Below are 24,856 nucleotides of genomic sequence, written 5' to 3'. Positions count from 1 at the left end.
TCTTATCATATTATATATTTCATTTTCCTTCTCCTTTCGTCATCCCAAAAGGCATGTGAAATTTTTGACCGAATTGGTTACATGCTTTCAAATCATAAACTATGCAGTTGTCACAACGCACTACCAGTCTTCTGTTCCTTAGTGCATACCCATATTGCCATCATTCCATTGTGTGCTTTACTATTGTTGTACTTCCTACACAGAACCTTATTAAATATATCTAAATAAGATATTAACATACATTCAATATAAACTGCCTTGTGGATGCCAGCTTTACATGTTCTAACAAGATTCTCAGGAAATATCAATTTAAGTTGCCACCAACATAGAGACCAACAGAAATTTCAGTGTGAATGGGCTTTGAATTAATACCTCAGTTGTTTTTTGATTTAATTCTATACATATTAAACTAGAATTGCTACTGTTCTAATGCTTCTGTAACATGGCATCTGTCCAGTGTGACTGTTGGTAACGTTTTATTCTTGTCTTGAATTCACTGCTGTAGAATTTTTGCAGTGTTTAATTCCGTAGGCATGAAGTCCAATATGTAAGATGATACCCTTCTGAACTTCCTGAACTTTCTTTGAAACTTAGATTGAAACCAAAATGCGCCCACTTCCTTAATGCTCCATTTCAGGAATCAACTAAGCTAGTACAAAGCGAGAAAAGAAATCAGCTGCAAAGCAAAACGGATGGCCCTAAAAAGCTAAGAAATGTTATATGGTACAAAGGAGTTTTGTTTCATGTCAAAATGGGTGTGTGTTTCAAGCTGAAATTCTTGGTCTGTTGCCAGGAACATGAATGCAGTTGCTTTCTATTTCTATTTAAGGATGCTGTTCCCTATTAAAATGGAGAAAGCTTCCTTTTAAAGTACACGTAGTCATGCATCAAACACGGTCAAGATTTAGTGATTTAGTCTAGTTGTCTTTTTTAATTTTGTAACTTTCTATTTAATGTACAAGAAGTGTTATTACTCTATCTTCTGGCTGGCTGTTCTATTTTGAGCTGGCTGTCTATGATGCAGTCTATTTCATCTGCTAGATTTCAGATAACAAAATAACATTCACCAGGTTATAGATTAGGCTATAAACTACAGAACCAGTTTTATTACTGATAACAGAGGGGAGCATAAAGAGACACTTATATTTATTGTACTTGTACTTGTACTTGTACTTCCTCCTCAGATACATTAAGATGACCAAGACTTTGCTAACTCAAAAGATAGTGCCAACCCTGGATTACAATAATTGATCAGAACTTTGAGAATCGGAATTGGGATGTCATGTTGAGGTTATGCAGGATGTTGGTGAGACCTCCTCTGGTGTACTATGTGCAGTTCTATTCGCCCTGCATTAGGAAGGATATTAAGTTCGAGAGAGTTCAGCAAAGATTTACCAGGATGTTTCCAAGAATGGAAGGTTTGAGTTAGGCTGGATAGGCTGGGACTTATTTCACTGGAGCATAGGAGGTTTGGGGATGACCTTTTTAGAGGTTTGTAAAATCGGGAAGGGCATAGATAAGGTGAAGAGCAAGGAACTGTTCCCTAGGGTGAGGCAGTTCAAATCTAGGGGCATATTTTTTTAATGTGTGAAGAGAACATTTTGGAAAGGACAAGAGGGACAGCTTTTTTTTTTACAGACAGTGGTTTGTGTGTGGAATGAACAGCCAGGGGAAGTGATGGATGCAGATACAGTTACAACATTATAAAAGACAATTGGATAAGTATTTGAATCGGAACAGTTTGCAGGGATGTGGGGCCAGTTTAGTTTGGACAGTGTGGACTGGTTGGGCCAAAGAGTCTCTTGCCATGCTGTATGACTCTGACCATAAGATGTTGGAACAGAAGGAGGTCATTTGGCCCATTCAGCGGAACCATGCCTGATAAACTTGCAATCATGGCTGATCTGATAATGCACAATTCTATTTTCCTGCCTTTTTCCCATAACCTTGATTCCCATACAGATTAAAAATCTGTTTCTCAGCCTTCTGTCATTTTAGATGAAATTCCTCCTCATCTCTGATCCAAATGAGTAACCCCTTAGTGAGATTATGCCCTCGGTCCTAAATTCTCCCATGAGAGGAAATGGCCTGTCCACATCTACCTTGTCAAGCCCCTTAGAATCTTGTGTACTTCAATAAGGTCACCTGTCTATCTTCTAAACTCTAATGAGTACAGGCCCAACCTTGTCAACCTTTTACTCATGAGAAAATCCCTTCAAGCTGGGATCACCGAATGAACCTGTAGGCCTGCCTCAAATGCCAGATCTTTCCTTAGGTAAGAGAACTGAAATTGTTCACAATATTCCAGCTGTGGATTAACTAGTGCCTTCATAATTGTTGCAGACTTCCCAATTTTTCTAACCAATCCCCTTTGAAATATTGATTAAGTTCCATTTACTTTTCCTGTTACCTGCTAAACTAGTATGCTAGCTTTGTGACTTGTCCGCATGTACTGCAATTTTCTGCCATTTCTCCATTTGAATAATATTCAACTCATCTATTGTTCTGACTAAAGTGCAAATTCTCTCAGTTTCGGACATTTATATTCTGCCTGCTAAGTTTCCAACTACTCAACTAACCTGCTATACTCCTGTGCAGACTCTTTGGTTAATCCTCCACTTGCCTTCCACCTATTTTTTGTCAGCCACGAACTTGGCTACGGTACACTCACTTTCCTCATCAGAGTCATTTAAATGACATATTTATAAATAACCATGGGGGCCAGTGCTAAGCCCTGTGGCACTCCAATTTCAGGCTGTTATCTTGAAAACACATCCCTCATCCCAACTCTCGATCTTCAGTTTGTTAGCCAATCCTCTATTTGTGTTAACAATCTCTAACACCATGAGATCTTATTTAGTAGCCAAACATGTGGTACCTTTATTAAACGCCTCCTGTTTAATATTAATGTTGTACATAGACTGCTTCCTCTTCATCTCTCCTACTTGTTACCACTTCAAAGAATTCTATAAGTTTGTCAGGAATGATGTTCCCTTCATGAAGCCATGCTGATTCTACTTTAAGTTATTATATATTTCTAAATGCTCTGTTTTGATATCCTTTATATTAGACTCTAACATTGACCTAATAACTGTTAATATAACCAGCCTCCAGTTGACTTGGTCTTGTTCCATTTTAGAATAAATGAGTTACATAGCAGTTTTCCAATCCTTAACTTTCCAGAATCTTAAGGATTCTTGAAACATTACTTACAGTACATCTGTCTCTGTAGCAGCTACGTTTAACATCCTACGATGCATCCTATCAAGTTTGAGGACTTACCGGGTTTTTAAATCTCAATATTTCATGGAGTACTTTTTCTCTCATGATAGTTCATAGAATCATAAAATCCCTACAATGCGGAAGCAAGCTGTTTTGAACTAGTGAGTCCACATTGACCCAAACCCAAACCCAACCCCCGAACTTATACTGGTAACCCTGCATTTCCCATGACTGATCCAGCTAGGCTGCACAGCCCTAGACACATGGCAATTTAGCATGGCCAGTCCACCAAACCTGTGCAACTTTGGTCTGTTATTGTATTTATTTCCTCTCCCACTTTTTGTCCTTTGAATTAATCAGTATTTGTGGAATGCTGTTTCTGTATTTTACCTTTGAAGACCGTACAAAGTATCCATTCAACGCCCTTTCCATTTGCTGTACCCTATTTTTATTTCTCCAACCTTATTGTCTAAGGGGCCTAAGTTCACTTTGGACTCTGTTCCTTTTTAGTTTTTATAACAAAAATTCTTCCTGTCTGCCTTGATATACTTAAAGTTTATTTTCTCCCTTTGCCGTGACTCTTCTACTTGAAGGATGTATAACGAAACACAAAGCTCGACGTCATGTGTTCCATACTTACTGCAGTATGATGCCGTTACAGCAACTGAAGTTGAATGAAATATCTGATTTATTACTGATTTGAGCATGCAGCCCTTCATCTGCCTTTTCAAAGCGAATGTGTAGCGCCTTTGTTTAAGAAAGCTGGGCTAATAACGGGGATGAAGAATATCAAAATTGGTGTACCTGTCAGTTAGTACCTGGAAATGTTAGATGACAGCACAAGAGAAGTTCTGCCTGTCAGGGTATAAAGGGCAGTTCCTGGGAGGAGTGAACCAGTTACCATTCTAATGCTAAGTTCCCCATGGCTAAACAGTAACATGCAGTTGCTTTAGTCTAACCTGAGGTCTCATGAGATTATCAATCAACCCTGACATGTAAGTAGTTGTTGGATAACATGTAATAAACCTCTTATGAATAACAAGATTGAGCCTCTTCTGTTGATGACTTTCTTTGGGCATCCTTCCCATTTGTTATATATTTTGTAGACCAGTAGCAATAAGAAATGTTGGGATCAGTGAATCCACCAAAGACATATCAGTTGGCTCTGGTGGACATGACCACAACACATTTGATGTATGTATCTTTCACACTGCATTAGGGGTTCAACTTTGACGGGAATTTCTACCCAGGAGCTATTTTCTGACCAAGGTCTCTGACTTGCTGATTAAATTAGCTTGTTGAAAACATATGATCAAAAAGAAACTTTTTTTTACTTCCTCTCTAATGATTCATTTCTAAATGAAGCAATCCTGTTGGATGGTGTTTAATTTGAGTTTTTTCAAGTTTGAGCATCTAGTGATGTTTCTATATTCAACTAAACTCTACAATACAGTTTGATAAACTTGAAATGACTGACCATTTGTCATAAATACTTGAAGTGTGAAGAGTGTTCTTGAGACTCAATTTTATTACAGCATTTTATCGTGTGTGTGTGTGTGTGTGTGTGTGTGTGAGATGCTGAGCTTATTGGCTGCATTTTTATATAGGGTAGATAGTGTAGTTATTTTAAAAAAGATTGGTAGTATTCATTTTCTGTTTTTTAATCTTTCAATGCGTTGTTTTCTGCTCCACCAGTGTGTGCGCCTCCTCCTACTTTGCATAGATGCCAATTACAATATTAATGAATTAGACTTCAGTTAGTTTCTATTATTTTGACTATGTTCAGCATTATGGTCAATTCCCACCACTCCTTGCCAAGCATCCCCATGCTTTTCCAACAGGAGCTTCAGCAGGATAATGATCAGAGCTTGAACTCGAGACAGCCACAGCTGACCTTTATCTTTGTCAAGCAATTTGTGATCCATTTCATTCAGTGTCAGCCAATCCAGACATTCTGGACATTGAATTCAACACCTTTCTGGTTTCACCTGAGGTATCCAACATTGTTCAAAACTTGCTGAATAAATTCACTGAACAATTGAGCGAACTACCTTCCAAAGTAATTCCTTAACATGCTTTCCCCTAACCTGGTTTGGTTCTCTGAATTAAGAAATCAGATAAATAACTCTCATGACTTATTGCCTCTCCAAATTTCATGCTATACCTGAGCCATTAGGACAGGATGAGAACTTCACAAAACTGACCCTTTGATTTATGCCTGTTCACTGTAAGGGAAATACTTTGGTGTGTGCCCTATGCTGCTTCATGATGGCATGTTATGCTGTTGTGGCATTGAATTTTCAAAACATTCACTAAGGCACGACAAATATGCTTCAGATTAAAAGTGTAGCATCTACCTTTGAATATTGATAATTAATTTGCATAATTATCTTTCCCCACAAGCTGGAATTGATTTATCACACATTTGGAAGACATCATTTCAAGAAAACCACAGCTAACCTAGATCTATTTCTTCGAAGATTCAATGAAATTCAGTTCTGGGTTGTAACAGAAATCTGCCTATGTTCTCAGCTCAGTAAAAGAGTACAACTTCTGAAGAAGTTTATCAAGATTGCAGCACAGTAAGTGTGGATAAGATTTACGTACAATGCAATTATTGTTTAAGCATCTGCTTTATTAATCTATCATAAAGGTCAAAAATATTTAGTTTTCAGTTATAGTCATCACCCATTTCTTATATACTATCTGAATATCATCAACAGATCAACAAAACAATTCCAGCAACAAAGTATTCTGAATAAAACTACTAGCCCAACTGAATTGGTGGGGAGAAAAGAACAGGAGTAAAATTAGCAAAACTAAAGTTTCAGGAAATGCCTGAAAAAAGCACTAAATTTTACAGTTTAATAGCTGTTTAAGAAAATGTACATAAACAGTGCTATCACAAAGCTTAATTATTCATTTTGCAGAGACAGATTGTTTGACTGCTTTTTCAATTTAACTGGGAATTTTCATTGAAGACTAACTGTGGATAGCATTAATGCAGTGAGTTACAAACTGAGGGACATTTCTAACAGTATAGAATCTGATCTAAAAATTGGAAAGGGTGTCCAGTACATAGAAATCTGCGATAACAAGGTGTAGAGTTGGATGAACACAGCAGGCCAAGCAGCATCAGAGGAGCAGGAATGCGGACGTTTTGAGTCGAGCCCCTCCTTTTTCTGAAGAAGGGTCTCGACCTGAAACATCAGCTTTCCTGCTCCTCTGATGCTGCTTGGCCTGCTGTGTCCATTCAGCTCTACACAGTGTTATCTCAGATTCTCCAGCATCGGAAGTTCCTACTATAACTGATACCTGTGCATTTTATTTTCGAGCACTTAGAACATAAAATAAACATATGTTGTGTTTTTATTTTTTAATGGGACATGGGCATCACTGGTTTGTCCAGCAATTTTTGCCTATATCTAATTGCCCTCGAGCCAAATCTATCATAATATTGTTGTGTACAAATTCATTTTTAATCAGCCTTTTTTTAATCTTAGCCAATCAACCAGTGGTTGGCTTTTTTTTTCAGATTTGGATGAAAGTTGGCTATTTATTAAGCTGTGCTTTTCTAGGATCTTTTAGCACAGAAGGGCAATTTGGCCTGTTGTACCGTGCTACCTCTCTGGCAGAGTTTGCCAATATAAGCTTACACCCCAGCATTTTCCCCAGTAGCTTCTCAAAGAATCATAGAATATTACTGATGAGAGCACATACCAGCCAGTACAAACTGACCCAACACGCAACTAGGCAACAAAATCCTCTACATGCGAAAAAGACTTAAACAAACAGGACAGATCAACAAAGCAGACTTCTCAAGAATGAAACCTGAAGGAACCAACACACCCCAATTCTATGGCCTCCCTAAAGTGCACAAGCCAAAAGTTACCCCTTAGACCCATAGTCCCCCTACCAGGCACTCCATGACACAGATTAGCCAAGAAACTACAAAGGAGCCTCAGACACCTAGTCAACAAGTCACGCCACGCCACTCCACTCCATCCACTCAGCCCCAAGAATCTCTCAACTCCATCAAAGAGATAAGGATAGATGACAAAGAGATCATGATATTGTCTTATGTCACTGCCCTATTTACAGCAACAGACATACCACTAACAAGGGAAACAGTGACAACACTACTGAAACAAGAGCAAAACCCCAGTGAAGCCATCTCTAAGGACAACATGCTCAAACTATTGTGTCTCTGCCTCACCACCCACTTCACTTCCAACAGCTAAACATACAAGCAAATCAACGGGACACCCATGGGATCACCCATCTCAGGACTCCTAGCAGAAGCAATGATGAAAAGACTAGAAAGGACAGTCCTCCTGCAAATCCAGCCAAAACTGTGTATACGCTAGGTGGACGACACGTTTGTCAGTATTAAATGGACCAAATTAGAGAGGAGACACAAACTTATAAACAACACCCTCACCAGAATAAAATTCACTGGAGAAGAACGAACAGCTCCCATTCCTGGACGTCATGGTACAGTGCAAGACAAATGGGGAACAGCAAACAAAAGTACATCAAAGTCACACACAGACCAGGTACTGAACCTCAACAGTAACAATCCCAGCATGCGCACACAAAGCTGCGTGCAAACACTATTTAAAAGGGCAACAACATGCTGCAGCAACATGGAACTACGCCAAAAAGAAGAAGAATACCTCTTCCAGGTTTTTTTTAAGGATAATGGATATCCAAAAGACTGGGTCAGAAGATGCCTACACAAAACATCAGAAAGATACTACACGCCCCGACACACTTGTCACACTACCCTACATCAGGAACCCATCACAACTCACCACAAGACTCCTATGACCTCTGGGCATCAGACTGGCACACAAAACGACATCAACCCTATGACAACTGCTCAGCCGAACTAAAGACCCACTCCCCGCCATGGACAGGACCAGTGTCGTCATCAAGATCCCCTGCGGAGACCGCGAGAAATGCTACATTGGACAATCAGGAAGGAAACTAACAACAACATTTACATTTTAAACTAACTAGCTGCAAAAAGACACAACCAGTACACTCTCATCTCAATCAGCATGCACAAGGAGAACCACCATTTCAACTGGGACAAGCTAGGCAGAGACAGGCATGAGAATTCCTAGAAGCCTGGCACCCCCCGAAGCATACTATTAATAAACATAGAACTCGACCCCATATACATTCCACTAATAGGAAAACCAGAAGTGAGGCAATCCATCTTAATGTACCCCAGAGTTTAAAAGCCAGGCGGGAGAACACACCAATGCTTCGTCGGAGGCTGCACTGAGGATGTTAACCAGCATGGTAACGAAATGTCTGAGAAACAAGAAACCAGCTCAAGCCAACCAACCTCAACCTCAACTCCCACAACCTGAGCTACAAATCTACCGCAAAACCTTGGAGAATATTACAGTACAGAAGAATGCCATTCAACATACCATGTTTGCACCAGTGCCCAAAAGAGCTGCCCAGCATTATCTCCATAGTGCCCTGAATTCTTCTTTTTTTCAAATATACATCCAGCTCTATTTTGAATCCTCCTATGGAATCTGCCTCTGTCGCTCTCCCAGGCAGTGCATTCCAAATCCTAACAACTCTTCATTTCCTAACCCTGTTGCAGACAATATTGAAACTGTGACCCCTAGTTACTGAGATACTAATTATTGAAAACAGAATATCCTCCTTTTACCCTGTCACAATTGTCCATAATTTTGAACATCTCAATAAGGTCATCTCTTAATCATCATCCTTGTTCTGAGGAGAATATCCCAACTTCGCTAATCTTTCCTTGTTTGTAGAATCCCTCCTTCCTGTATCATTCTGGTAAATCTCCTTTTGAATTCACTTCAGGGCTTTAATTTCCATTCCATGCAGTACTCCAAATGTTGTCTCATCAATGATTTGTAGAGGTATAGCATTACTACTTGCTTTTATTTGTAAATGCAAGGATCACATAAGCCTCCTTAACAACTGTTTCAACTTGTCTGGCCACCTTCAAAGAATTATGGACATGGTTATACAGGTCCCTCTACTCCTGTACTCTCCTCAAAGTTGTACCCTCAATGACAAGCTCAGTTCCCAACTGAGGGATAATGGGGACTGCAGATGCTGGAGAATCCAAGATAATGAAATGTGAGACTTGGCCCCACACCACCTCCCTCACCCCTATCCCAGGCCCCGAGATGACTTTCCACATTAAGCAGAGGTTCACCTGCGCATCTGCCAATGTGGTATACTGCATCCACTGTACCCAGTGTGGCTACCTCTACATTGGGGAAACCAAGCGGAGGCTTGGGGACCGCTTTGCAGAACACCTCTGCTCAGTTCGCAATAAACAACTGCACCTCCCAGTCGCAAACCATTTCCACTCCCCCTCCCATTCTTTAGATGACATGTCCATCATGGGCCTCCTGCAGTGCCACAATGATGCCACCCGAAGGTTGCAGGAACAGCAACTCCTATTCCGCTTGGGAACCCTGCAGCCCAATGGTATCAATGTGGACTTCACCAGCTTCAAAATCTCACCGCATCCCAAAACCAGCCCAGTTCGTCCCCTCCCCCCACTGCATCCCAAAACCAGTCCAACCTGTCTCTGCCTCTGCCTCCCTAACCTGTTCTTCCTCTCACACCCATCCCTTCCTCCCACCCCAAGCCGCACCTCCATCTCCTACCTACTAACCTCATCGCGCCTCCTTGACCTGTCCGTCTTCCCTGGACTGACCTATCCCCTCCCTACCTCCCCACCTACACTCTCCTCTCCACCTATCTTCTTTTCTCTCCATCTTCGGTCCGCCTCCCCCTCTCTCCCTATTTATTCCAGAACCCTCACCCCATCCCCCTCTCTGATGAAGGGTCTAGGCCCGAAATGTCAGCTTTTGTGCTCCTGAGATGCTGCTTGGCCTGCTGTGTTCATCCAGCCTCACATTTCATTATCCCAACTGAGGGAGACTGGATATAAACTACGGTGTGTCTGAGTGCCAGCACTGTGCCTTTACTGCCCCCTAACTTAAGAAAACCCCCACCCCACCCCGAATCTCTTGCTTTGCTGTTGGCTCCTCCATAGTCTCAGATGCCCTTCCAACAGTAGGCTCCATCCTTCAGTGGTACAGCCGAGTCAAAGAGCTGCTGGACTTTGATTATTTGGCAGCTCCCACTCTAGAGGACTTCTGCCCCACTTCTTAACTCTTTTGGGATGGAGGTGACACCTTGACCTTAATTTGGGGTGGGGATAGCTTCAATGGGGTGCCTACAGATGGCTTTGTAAACATCTGATTGACATTAGATTTGTCAGGTCTTCCTGAAAGAGTCAGCAGTAGTTGATGAGAACACCATCCCCCTAATCCCTTCCCTTCCCTCCACCAATATTTAATACCATGTTCTTCTGTTTTCTGAATGTTTTACGTGGCGCATTATCAAGGCTTTCAGAAACTCCCTATAAATAACATCCAATGCACTACCTTCTTCAACCCGTTATAACTTCATGAACTGATTAATCAGATTCTTATCTCCAACAAATGCATGCTGACCCTTACTACTTACTAACCCAATTAGCTTCCTAAAATGACAATTATTTTTTGTCTTTTCTAATAATCTCTAGTTTTTTACATTACTGATTATTAGACTGATTTAGTCTGTAATTACCAGGTTCTGGTAATATTTATTTATTAGAATACAACCCAGAGTTTCAAAATGCATCAGAACCGATAAATTATCTGTTGAAGTTCAGTCTCTAATGCATTTTAGGAATTTGCAGTAACCAGCTTGTTCAGTGAATTTCTGATCAATAATGAGATATGTAACCAATTAAACTGTTCTGGTGCTGTTGGTTATGGAAGTAGGCAACAATGCCAAGAGAATTATGCCACCCTTCATTAAATGTTGTCATAGGATCTTTTATACCTAATTCACAGGGCATGCTGGATTTTGAGGTAACATCACAGTCAAAAAAGCACTATCAACAGTGCACATTGCCTCAGTCTTACACTTGGGTGTTCTTTGAGATTATATGCTTATGTCCTGGAATGAAACATGAATCCATAATGTCTTGACACTGACGATACCACTGGTTAGGTTGATTTAGATAATTATGCAACTTTTCTAAATACACATAACACATGGTCCTTGTAATTCCCACGGTTAAGTCATAGTTGTTAGATTTTATGCATGACCCCACTCGACCCAAAGTCCCTACATAAAACCTCTGCCCCCTCAAAGCCACTCTGTAGCAAGAAAAGGGAAGGCAGATCGTTTGAATTGCTGTAAATTGGGAGAGGGGAATGTTCAGTGAGACCTGGGTATCTTTGTGCTCCAATGCTGAAAGTAAGCGCGCAGGTGCAGTGGGTAGCAAAGAAGACAAACTATATGTTGGCCTTCATAACATGAGGATCGAAGTACAAGAACAAGGATGTTTTGCTGCAATTATACAGGGCAATAGTGAGGCCACACCAGGAATACTGTGTATAGTTTTGGTCTGCTGATCTGATGATGCCCTTGCTATAGAGGGTGTGCAGTGAAGGCTTGTTCAATTGATTCTTGGGATGGCAGGACTGATGTATGAAGAGACGTTGAGTCCATTAGGATTGGATTCATTGGAGTTTAGAAGCATGAGGGGTATCTCATAGAAACCTGACAATGTTTAGTAGGACTGGACAAGTTAGTTGCAGAAAGGTGTTCCTAATGGTGGGGTGAGCCCAGAAGCAGGGGCCACAGTTTTAGTATAAGGGATGAATATTTCCGGTCTGAGATGAGGAGAAATTCTTCACACACTGGTGGGCCAGTGGAATTTTCTACTACAGAGAATGATTGATTGAGATCAAACATTGTCTTTTCAACAAAGAGGTAGCTATAACTCTTGAGGTGAAAATGATCAAGGGTTGGCAATTAGGATGTTGAATTCATTGACCAGTCATGATAATACTGAATGGCAGAGTCCTTTCAAGGGTCCAAATGGCCTACTTCTGCTCCATTCCTCAATATTTCTATTTCTGTGTTCAAGCAGCCTAGTTTTGAGAGAATGTGCCTGTGTTCCTGTTGCACCTTCAAAATCTTGTGTAATGGGTTTATGTTGATGTCATTTCTGCCCACCAGTACGTGGGTTACTCTTGCAGATGTTAAGACACACTAATCTGTCTCTCGGCTTTTTATTTGATTGTCATCACAATTTTGAAAGTAACCACTTCTTAAATACTTATTACTGGGCATTGGGGGATGGGAGCTCTTGTTGATCATGAGGGTAGTTGTTATTAAATGTTATGAACCAAATTTAAATTTATGCATGTTATCTGTTTCAAACTGGGCAGTAGATCATTAAAAATAAGCATTCGTGAGCAAATAATACAGTCAATAATTATATCATAAGCATGCTTATTGTGTTAACATTCTTTGAGATGGCCAATGCTGACTTTTTTAATTGAAGTAATTTTCGTAGCATTAGGTTATAAAATGCTGCTCATTATTAAAAGGCTCTGGTTTGAGACAAATTGCTATTAATGGTGAATAATTCTGTTTGACCTATTTGCTTTTCATCTAATTGTGTCAAATAAACAAAAGATTGCGACATCTAGTTTTATATAATAATAATTCTAATGAATCTTCTCTATCCTTTTCCAGTTGCAAAGAATATAGAAACTTGAATTCCTTTTTTGCTCTTGTAATGGGACTGAGCAATGTAGCTGTTAGCCGTCTCTCTCAGACCTGGGAGGTAGGTCATTCTCATCAACCTTGTCCATTGAGACCTCGTTTACAATAAGCAGGAACACTGTATTTTCAGTAATAATACAAGTTCTGAAATTACAAATATGGTCGTACGCACTTTGGAATGTTTTCTAATACTGCGTCTGTTTGTGTGGCTTTCATATAAAGGAATGGTGCTGTCAGCCATGACTTCAGTCTTTGGTTTAATGTGGTTAGTAATGATGAAGTCCCAACTCCTATTAGACCATACAGCTGTTCTGTCATTAGGGAAAACTGGTGGTGGTTTAACCTGGAGGTCACCATGAGCAAGAGGAGAGGTTGAGAAGGAATCCTTCATGGTAACCTCAGCTGGTGTTGGAATTTAACCCACACATTTGACATCACTCTGCATCGCAAATCAGCCAACCAGCCACCTGAGCTAACACATCACATCCCCCTCCTCCAGTATGATTAGTAAACCTCAAGGAACTTACTGGAAGCTCCTGCTATTATTTCTATTTGATTTCCTATCTCTCCTGACCAGATAGGATGAAGAACTGATTCCTTGCCTCTCCTGTTGGCACCCTTACCTGGATTCTCCCAGTGAGATTAGGACCATTCCCCTTTCCATCAGGACAACCGGATGATCACATCATTGCACTGCTCTGCACTAGCCTCTGGAGAGGACACTTTTTTCAACATACTGCTGCTAGTGTGCTTACCTGTGCATGTGACAAAGTCCATGATTATTGCCAGAGTGCTAAGCTTTTGCAGGGAGGGGTCTCTCCAAATTGTACCCCGACCAAAGTGTCCATTTCTGAACTGTTGGGGTTGCAGGAAGCAGCCGAATCAATGCTTCCTCTCAGGCCTCAGTGTTGTTGTCCTCTGGGGTTGTAGAGGTGGTTCGTGGAGAATCCGGGTGTTTCTCCACATGGTGGTGGATGTGCCAAAGGTACCTGTGAGAGGAAAGAGTGTTGTGGTCAGTAGTTAGAAGTGCTGTGCAATGAGTGAGATTGGCTGTGTAGTTACTGTGAGAGTTGCAATGGAATGTACAGTGGTACTTATTCAGTTAGCAGGACCTGGCTGTCTCATGTCTCTGAAGGAGCAAGCAAAGGCCAAAATTCTATCCGCTTGACGGCTGGCGAACCAAATATCAGGCACCTTTCCACCTATCTATGCTCTTTTGGCCCTAAAGTGGGCTGTTATCACCTGGAGAGCGTGTGCGCGTGCGAGAGTGAGAAAAATTAAATGAGGTGAAACGGACTGCTAGTTTGATGCAATGGGAGAAAAGTGGTGACGAGTACTGAACAAGTGAGAAGGTGGTGCAGATGCAGAGAGGAGGATGGGGGGGGGGGGCGCCGGGGGAGGTGGTGGTAATGAGAGCAAGTGAGGGAAAATGTTGCTGGCAATATTTGTAGTAGAGTTTGAGCTCTGGTGTGAGGTGGGTGCAGTGTCAGGGATAGACATTGTGTGAGGTAGTAGAGAAGGTTATACTACTTACCGTGAAGGAGTGCAGAAGATCATTGACCTCCTTCCTGCAGCACTGGCCATTCTGCCACCCCATGAGATGGCACTGACCTGGATGGCGACCTCAAGCCAGGCTGTCAGGGTTTGCTGGCATGGCCTCATCCTCTGGTCCTCCAAGAACCCCCTCCTTTGCACCACCCCCTCCACCAGGATCTTCGCTTCCCTATTGCTGAATGATGACATCATCTCTGACATTTTCAGATTCCATCCCGGAGCAAACAGTGCTGCTTCAAAATGCCAGTGCATGTGCAGATGCACATTGGCCTCTAAAAGATGGTGTGGGTGCAAGGGATACTGGTCTTTCACAGATATCAGTGAATGTTGAGTTATTCTGGGACCAATGTGTGTCAAGTTGGGGCTAGAATCAGATGTGATGGATGCCATGGGGGTAGGGTTGGTAGCTAATAAGGCATGTTTGCAAAGAGTAAAATCTTGCACCATGGTGAGAATCCTTCCAAATACCTGATGCAATTCAGACTTCTTGGTTAAGATTCAGCCATCTGTGTTACCTTTGGTTCATTTCCCAATCACCTTAAATCTGTTCTGATTCTGATTCTTGATCCTTCTGCCATTGGAACAATTTCTGTCTATCTGCTTTCTCTAGTCAAACCTCTTGATTTAAAAAAGGACTCTGCTCTCCTTTTAGCCTTTCCTTGTCAGACAGCAACAAGCTCTGCTTCTCTAACCTATTCACCTGAAATCATTCTTGTAAACCTCTGTACATTGCTCAAAGCCTGTTAGTCATCATAGAACTGCTTCATTCTGCATGGCAAAACCTCCACCAATCACAGTCCACTTGCCAGCCTATGACTGAGTAAAGAAGAAGAAAGACTGTAAAGTTGAACACTCTTATTTTAATTTCTTCTTGTTTCTGCCTTTATATTCATGATTTGGTTTATTTTTCTTTGATTTAAGATGGTGCCAGAGAATGGTGACACTGTACAACACTTTTTCACTGTATCTTGCAACAAAATACACATGACGATATATAAATCAAATCAAAGAGTCATCAGCCTCTTCCCCATATAGTGTAAACATGTCGTACTCCCTCACATTGGTATTCTTTGTAAATGCTTCCATAAATGCATTTGTTTCTGCAGTGGTACTTGAGTTCTGTATTACCAAACAGTGGATTTTTTTTGTTCCTTTTTATAATCCTAAACTCCACTTACAAAGCTCAAGACCCTAGATATCTTTTAACCTCTTTCTTGATCTGCCCTGCCACCATCAATAATCTGTGAACAATTATCCTTAGATTGTCTGTTCTCTTGATGTTTATCATCCACTTCATAGTTCACAATACTTCCAAGCTTTGTGATAATTGAAAATGTTGAAATTGTGCCCTGTACACCTAGGTCGAAGTTATTTATACATATAAGAAAAGCAGCGGTCTCAACCTATTATTCTTTCTGTTCACCACTACTGCTTCCTGTCAATCAACCAATTTTTATCCCCATGTTCCCATTGTCATTTAATTTCCTTGGCTTCAACTTTGCTGGCAAGCTTCAACTTTGCCGGCAAGCCTCTTTTGCGCACTTCATCAATTGCGTTTTAGGAGACTGTATGGATCACACCAGTACCATTTCTTTCATCAATCCATCTTTTGTCTCCCAATAAAAATAAAGTCAATTAAACACAATTTGCTTCTCAAATTGGTATTGGTTTTCTTTACTCAACTTCTTCGCTTGTCCGAGTTACTTTCAATTTTGTACTGGATCATCTCATTTAAAAACTTCCTCACTATCAAAGTTAAATGACGTGGCTTGCAATTGCTGGGTCTATCCTTACATCCTCGTTTTAAAAATAAGTGCATCATTCGCAATGCAATTCTCTAGTCTTTTGTGAGAAGCACCAATTAGAAGTTATAGAAGACTTATGGCTAGTTTCCACCATTGTTTCCCTCTAATCTTGGATTCACCCATCTAGCTCTGGTAATTTATCGACTTGAAGTACTATTAGCCTTTCTCCTAATTGTATTTTCATCAATTTTTAGTTCTACAATATCTCATCTGCCTCCACTTCCAGTTTGTACCAAGAGAATCTGTTTCATTGATAAACATGGAAGCAAAGCATTAATTTAGTCCCCCACCCAGCTCCCTGGCCTCATTATGGGTTTCTGCTGTTTAGGTCCCTCTAAAATCCTTTTAAGTATATGCTTCGGAAGACTTTCAGATATTCTTTTTAAATTAGCTGTCATTTTCCTCTCATCATCTCTCTTTGCCACTTATTTCCTTCCTCACTCCCTCTCTGTACTTTGTATATTCAGTATGGTTCTCTATTATACTGCCCATCTTGACTTTACTCAACCATCTCCTCTTTCGTGGCCTTCCCGCTGTGCTACAGTTTTGCTTGCTAACCTAATCCAATTCATTGGGCCGGGACCATTCTGAGCTCACTGAAATGTGTCTTTCTCCAAATAAATCATTTTACATAGATTGTTCTTTGCCTTTTTCAATAGCTGCTGGAAGTTGTACAATATGATCACTATGCACATTTTTAATGGCTAGTGGGAGACAGGCCATTGTGGAAATTATGGAAGATTCAATCTGTTTGGTCCCAAGCATTAACGTTCTGCCTGGCAAATGCTTGCTTTCTCTGGAGGGAGTTGTAAATGTATCAAAAAATACAATTTTGTTTTGTTAAATCCACCTAATGATGCTTATTTTATTCAACCAGTGAGATCATGTCTTTTTTTTTTGAACAGAAGTCATTAAAGTAACACAAGATTTCTCTATATCCACAAGAGAAAATAGTGTATGTGTAAAGCCTGTGTGGAACAAATTGAAGCAAATTGAATACCATATGACAAGACTGTGAAATTGATGTAAATAACACATCTCCTGACATTCATGCACAGCTAACTAGCAGTCACTTGATTTAGTTCTTGCCATAGATCATATTCAGTTTGAAATATGCAAGCAAATAAGGCATTTTGCATTCACACTCAGTTGAAAAGATATGACAGTCTTCCCAGACAAGAACATTTTGTTTGTGAAAATCAACAAGAATAGAGTGTCACCTTCATTTTATTATTACTGCAATCTTCTCTATGTTGTATGGTTATCCCTTCCATGCTCCTGATTTTTTTTTTAAGCCTCTGTAATACTTCATTAATCATTGAAAATGAGAATTGAAATGTGAGGATTAGGGTAATTTGGCACTCCTTCACAGTTGCCGATATGAATTTGAAAGAAGAGATGCTCAACATGTCAATCATTGCAATAATTGAACTCAGAAGGTACATAATACTGAACACTCTCTAGCAGCTCAGGACACATGTTATTCTCCTGTTTTAGTCTGGAAATAGGCTTATAAGGAGCATCTAGGAGGAGGATTGAGTAGCAGAGAGGCTTTGAAAGAAGGCATCTGAATTACTGCTGTGAGAACAATTGTATGGAAGAGGTAAACCTGAAACTTCAGAGACTAAACGGTGACTGTAGGGAAAAGGTGCATCAATTGAGCAGGGAAACTAGGACTGATAGTAGGACACTCTTGACATGACAGTAACTACATGGAATAAATTTAGGATGGGGCAAACAATTTAATTTAAACAGTTATTCTAGTTGTGGAATTCTATTTTTTTAATGTAATCACGAGCTAAATGAAACGTTAACTCCAAACCACAAAGCAATGTTAGACCGATGACAAAAGCATGATCAAAGATCTTAAGTGGCTCCTACTACCTGCCAAGAATTCTTTCTGTTCCTTGCCCTTTTCAGTTCCTCCTTGTGAGGCATGCTTTCATTTTCTATGCCCCTAATTCCAGAGTTCCCTCCTAAACACTCTGCGCATGATATTTGCCTTATTATTTTAAGGTTCTTCATGAAATATATCTCATGGGCTCAGCTTTTAGTTACCTGTCCTAGTTTCTTTTGTTTTGTTAAGAAAAACTGCCAGTGGGTTAATATGCTGCTGAAATGTGACTTGAAAATGTTCACTATTTAATGGCCACTACATAAATGTTGTTACTGAGTAAAGTATTTTACATTCCACCTCAGTAGTCAATCACAAATTAATCATTGCTGGGTCAAAGTCTTGGAGTCCCCAGTTGGCACCATCAAGAATAGGATAAAGATGGGGTCACTTCCAATCTCATGGCAACTAGGAATGTAGATTTAACATTTTCAGAAGTTTTAATTAGCTACCCAAAGACCAATCTAAAGAAGGCTGACTAATTTTGTAACCTTTCAAAATTGACAGCTCCATACACCAACCTTCTGGGGCAGGAAAACCCAACATTAGGATGAGTTCTGGATCCTAATCCCACATCCACGTTGTATCTTTCCTGTGACATGGTATTTAAATGTAGATTTCCTAATTTGCAAATGAACACCAGCACATCTGGGAGGCAGGAGCTGCCTGCCTCATACCAGTGGCAAAGGCAGGCAGCAGCCATGTTGTGGTCTAACATTGTGCTGCCAATTAGAGAAGGCAGCTTCTGGGAAAGCTATGGAGGCAAAATGAGCTAAACAATAGCATTACATAAAAAATCATTTCTATTATCCTCATAGCTGTGAAGTTGGTCCCACAAGTAATTATGTAAGACACATTTTATTTGAGCCCTGCAGCCATCCCAAGCATATCAACTGACATACAGAAGATTGTTTAGGTTCACCAGAGGAAACAAACTTGGAAGGTGCGTTTTGACTGGCTCCTTAAGGGACTATTCATTGGTGGCAAGCACATTGGCACTTGCTATTTAGTAACCCACCAGTTAGTTCTTTGAAAACAAGTCTGTCCTGGAGGCATTTGGATCATGACATTACCTCAAGGAGATCTCTCTCAACCCCTCCTAGGTTGGCCAGTCTCTCCAACCCCAACCCCTTTTCCAAATTCTGGGATTGTGTCATGGGATATATGTGCCACATTAACATCTATTTTGAACTGTTTAATCTTCAGTGTCCATAGCTCTCCATGTTTCAGGATTTATCAGCTCTTGGAAGCTCATCACGCACAAACCTTTTTAGATTAATTGCAAGTTCAAAATGATCATCAGTTAAGAACTACTTGACGTAATGGGTATTTTTTTCCGGTATGTAAGCTAAATAATTAGGTATTTGAAATGGATTTGACCCTAATTCCGACTATATCCACAGTGTATATTCTGCACATATTTAAGTCTTTGTTTTCCATGACTATTTGTAAGTGATGTATTTTGGACTATTTTGTTCCTGCTGCCACTTTCAAGGGATGCTAGGGCATATCCCACAGAACAGTGTCTTGCATTACTTTCTATAATGGATTTGGGAGTGGCACATCAGGCAGAATTTTTCAGGCCTTAGATGACTTTGGCAATGGTGAGGCAGTTGGGGAAAATTGTGGTAAGAATGGGAACACAAGTGCAATTTTCCATGTAAGTTCTGAACAGCTGACTGAGAATCGTACTACGGCAGAGTTTTTCAACTGGTGTGCCATGACAAGGTGAGTAATGTGCCTCGAAATTTGCAGAAGCAGCTCAGCTTTGTGTCATGGCTTCTGACACATTACCCACATGGAGACTTGTCCTCTGTGAATGTGCAGTTTCTTATAACAAATGGTTGGTCCTGTGTGTGCACAGCAGGGAGGTGTGCAATTAAAACATCTGTCAAACTGGCTTGCCTGCCTGGACACATTTCAATGTTAACGCTGATTTTAAAATGAATACCATCAGAATTTTTTTTATTTCTACTACCTATCTAAGTCATGGATTCTATAGAGGAACTGATTACATTTCTTGTCAAGTGTGTGATTCCTCTGCTAATTCAGTTAATGAAACACCTGAACCCAAAGGAAAGAAAGCAAGACCTGTACAGAAACTGGCCTCCGGATGGATAGATGCTGCTTATCCCTCAGCTGAATGTCTCATCTGCAGGAAGAAGTTGGCAAATACTGCGATGGTACCAATTATGTTAAGTCGCCATTCACAAATGAAACATCTATTTCTTGTGAACAAAGCCATTCAGTACTTCGAGTGCTTGAGCAAATACAATGTCAAGCAGACTTACACAGACTGGGTGTGTGCAGGTATCTGGTGATGTTTAACAGGCCAGTTGCCTGCTGGCTGAGCTTGTCACAAATTCGAAGAAGCTCCAAACCCTTGCTGAAACCTAAATCATGCCTGCACATAAAACAAAACAAATCGTGAATATGACCATTAAAAACTAACACTGCAAAAGAGATCAATGAAATTCCACTCTCCGATAATACAGTTAACAGTGAATTGACAACACATCAGTTGATATCGAAAAGGTGCTGCAATAGAAGTTAGCTACTGATAGAGAGTTTTTCAAATTGACGTAAACCAACACTGGCCAATATTCAGTGTGTTGATGGGAACTCTGTTCAGGAGAGTTTTTCCTGTTGTCAGGAAATACTGTGACTGGTGAGTAAATATGTTCAGCTTTAAAAAAAACCCACTTGAGGGAAAACAAACTCTCAATGAAGAAGTTCGGAGAGTTGTCTTTGTATGGGTTTTGGCTGATTGTGGTACATGAATATCCAACAATCTGTGACCATGCTATTGCTGTACTCACTATATGCGACTGCGTACTTCTGCAAGCAAGTATTTTCAACACCAGCATACATGAAAAACAACAGGAGGGAGTCAAATTCCAACAAGACTGCGCGATCACCCGGTGCCTGCAACTCAACAACACCTTCCCTTGGGTTCCACCTTGGCCAGCAGCTCAGGCATGCTCCACGGGTTGCCTACACTGTTCATCCAGGGAGTTGGACATTGGCAAAGTACCAGCCTTGCTATGTCAATATGGCACTTCTGACTTGCACAGAACATACTTCAATACAGTACTTCAGAGCTCACCAACACCGTTCATTTGAAATCTTACTGCCAGGTCACTATGCCTGCAGGCACATGCACCTATCTCAGACATAGAACATAGAACATTACAGCACAGTACAGGCCCTTCAGCCCTCTATGTTGTGCCGACCTGTCATACCGATCTTGAGCCCATCTAACCTACACTATTCCATGTACGTCCATATGCTTGTCCAATGATGACTTAAATGTACCTAAAGTTGGCGAATCTACTACCGTTGCAGGCATAGCGTTCTATTCCCTTACTACTCTGAGTAAAGAAACTACCTTTGACATCTGTCCTATATCTTTCACCCCTCAATTTAAAGCTCTGCCCCCTCGTGCTCGCCGTCACCATCCTAGGAAAAAGGCTCTCCCAATCCACCCTATCTAACCCTCTGATTATTTTGTGTGTTTCAATTAAGTCACCTCTCAACCACCTTCTCTCTAATGAAAACAGCCTCCAGTCCCTCAGCCTTTCCTCGTAAGACCTTCCCTCCATACCAGGCAACATCCTAGTAAATCTCCTCTGCACCCTTTTCCAAAGCTTCCACATCCTCCTTATAATGCAGTGACCAGAATTGTATGCAATACTCCAAGTGCGGCTGCACCAGAGTTTTGTACAGCTTCACCATAACCTCTTGGTTCTGGAACTCGATCCCTCTATTAGTAAAAGCTAAAACACTGTATGCCTTCTTAACAGCCCTGTCAACCTGGGTGGCAACTTTCAAGGATCTGTGTACATGGACACCGAGATCTCTCTGCTCATCTACACTACTAAGAATCTTACCATTAGCCCTGTACTTTACCTTCTGGTTACTCCTACCAAAGTGCATCACCTCACGCTTGTCTGCATTAAACTCCATTTGCCACCTCTCAGCCCAGCTCTGCAGCTTATCTATGTCTCTCTGCAACCTACAGCATCCTTCGAGACTATCCACAACTCCACCGACCTTAGTGTCGTCTGCAAATTTACTAACCCATCCTCATCCAGGTCATTTATAAAAATGACAAACAGCAGTGGACCCAACAATGACCCTTGTGGTACACCACTAGTAACTGGTCTCCAGGATGAACATTTCCCATCAACTACCACCCTCTGTCTTCTTTCAGCAAGCCAATTTCCGATCCAAAAATTTCCCGTCCAATAAAGGCAAACATGCCATAAGCTGCCTTTACCACCCCATCTACTTGCATGGCCACTTTCAGGGAACTATGGACTTCAACTCCAAGATCCCCCTGTACATTAGTGTTGTTCAGGGTCCTGCCATTAACTGTGCAGCACCTTATACTTAACCAGATTAAACTCCATTTCTCTGCCATATCTGCAACTAATCTGTATCCTTTGATAACCTTCTGCTCTGAGGTTGTAGACTTTCTCACCAAGCTGGTGGGTTTGGTTGCAAACATTTCGTCACCTTGCTGGGTAACATCATCAGTGTACCTTCGGTGAGGCGTCGGTGTTCTGTCCTTCTTTTCTGTCTCGGTTTGCTGGAGTGGTTGGCACCATTTCTGGTTCTGTTTCTCAGTGGTTTGTACACTGGGTCCAGTTCAATGTGTTTGTTGATGGAGTTCCGGTTGGAATACCAGGCCTCCAAGAATTCCCTGGCATGTCTCTGTTTGGCTGTGTGATTATGGATGTATTTTCCCAGTTGAATTCATGTCCCTTGTTGTCCATATGTAGTGCGACAACTGAAAATTAGTTGAGTCTCTTGGTGCCTAATGGTATCTGTGTATTGTCAGTTTTCTTCCAGTTTGGTCCTTGTAGTGGTTCTCACAGTTCTTGCAAGGTATTTTTGTATATTATATAGATCCCTGCGGAACACGACTAGTCACGGGCCTTCAGCCTGAAAAACACCCTTCCACCACCATCCTCTAGTTTCTTTGAGCAAGCCAATTCAGAATCCACACACAGCCAAGTTGTGGATCTGATGCATCTTAATCTTCTGGATAAGCTTACCATGTGGGACCTTTTGGAAAGCCTTTCTAAAACCTGCATGTTCAACATTCACTGCTCTACGTTTTCATCTTTATCAATCACCTTTATACCTCCTCAAAAAATTCAATCAAATTTATAAGTCATGACCTGCTCCTCATAAAGCTGAGATGACTGTTCGTAATTGGGCAATGCTTTTTCACTTGAGCGCAATGAGGCAAATGTAATTCCTCCCTTCAAGAAAGGAAATAGGGAAATCCCCGGCAATTATAGACCGGTAAGTCTCACGTCTGTCGTCTGCAAGGTGTTACAAAGGATTCTGAGGGATAAGATTTATGACCATCTGGAAGAGCATGGCTTGATCAAATACAGTCAACACGGCTTTGTGAGGGGTAGGTCATGCCTTACAAACGTTATCGAGTTTTTTGAGGATGTGACTAGAAAAGTTGATGAGGGTCGAGCTGTGGATGTGGTGTATATGGACTTCAGTAAGGCATTTGATAAGGTTCCCCATGGTAGGCTCATTCAGAAGGTCAGGAGGAATGGGATACAGGGGAACTTGGCTGCTTGGATACAGAATTGGCTGGCCAACAGAAGACAGCGAGTGGTAGTAGAAGGAAAATATTCTGCCTGGAAGTCAGTGGTGAGTGGAGTTCCACAGGGCTCTGTCCTTGGGCCTCTACTGTTTGTAATTTTTATTAATGACTTGGACGAGGGGATTGAAGGATGGGTCAGCAAGTTTGCAGACGACACCAAGGTAGGAGGTGTCGTTGACAGTGTAGAGGGCTGTTGTAGGCTGCAGCGGGACATTGACAGGATGCAGAGATGGGCTGAGAGGTGGCAGATGGAGTTCAACCTGGATAAATGCGAGGTGATGCATTTTGGAAGGTCGAATTTGAAAGCTGAGTACAGGATTAAGGATAGGATTCTTGGCAGCGTGGAGGAACAGAGGGATCTTGGTGTGCAGATACATAGATCCCTTAAAATGGCCACCCAAGTGGACAGGGTTGTTAAGAAAGCATATGGTGTTTTGGCTTTCATTAACAGGGGGATTGAGTTTAAGAGTCGTGAGATCTTGTTGCAGCTCTATAAAACTTTGGTTAGACCGCACTTGGAATACTGCGTCCAGTTCTGGGCGCCCTATTATAGGAAAGATGTGGATGCTTTGGAGAGGGTTCAGAGGAGGTTTACCAGGATGCTGCCTGGACTGGAGGGCTTATCTTATGAAGAGAGGTTGACTGAGCTCGGTCTCTTTTCATTGGAGAAAAGGAGGAGGAGAGGGGACCTAATTGAGGTATACAAGATAATGAGAGGCATAGATAGAGTTGATAGCCAGAGACTATTTCCCAGGGCAGAAATGGCTAGCACGAGGGGTCATAGTTTTAAGCTGGTTGGTGGAAAGTATAGAGGGGATGTCAGAGGCAGGTTCTTTACGCAGAGAGTTGTGAGAGCATGGAATGCGTTGCCAGCAGCAGTTGTGGAAGCAAGGTTATTGGGGTCATTTAAGAGACTGCTGGACATGTATATGGTCACAGAAATTTGAGGGTGCATACATGAGGATCAATGGTCGGCACAACATTGTGGGCTGAAGGGCCTGTTCTGTGCTGTACTGTTCTATGTTCTATGTTCTAATTCTCTCCAATAGCATCCCAAACACAGTGAAACTCACTGATCTACAGTTTGCTGGATCATCCCTATTT

General features: G+C 41.3%; 1 protein-coding gene across 7 annotated transcripts in view; it reads left to right on the top strand.

The window, feature by feature from the left end:
- Nucleotides 1–24,856, top strand: part of rapgef4a (Rap guanine nucleotide exchange factor 4a) — a 264,085-nt gene that overhangs the window by 226,340 nt on the left and 12,889 nt on the right. For all 7 annotated transcript variants that reach the window (XM_048535123.2, XM_048535124.2, XM_059647221.1 and 4 more), the window contains 2 exons: nt 5,626–5,804; nt 12,838–12,928. In XM_048535123.2, coding sequence (XP_048391080.1) covers nt 5,626–5,804; nt 12,838–12,928 — 270 coding nt within the window. The remainder of the gene's footprint in view (nt 1–5,625; nt 5,805–12,837; nt 12,929–24,856) is intronic.

This window comes from Stegostoma tigrinum, chromosome 7 (assembly GCF_030684315.1).
Source record: "Stegostoma tigrinum isolate sSteTig4 chromosome 7, sSteTig4.hap1, whole genome shotgun sequence".
Lineage (NCBI taxonomy): Eukaryota > Metazoa > Chordata > Chondrichthyes > Orectolobiformes > Stegostomatidae > Stegostoma > Stegostoma tigrinum.
This window is presented reverse-complemented; position numbering and strand designations above follow the sequence as displayed.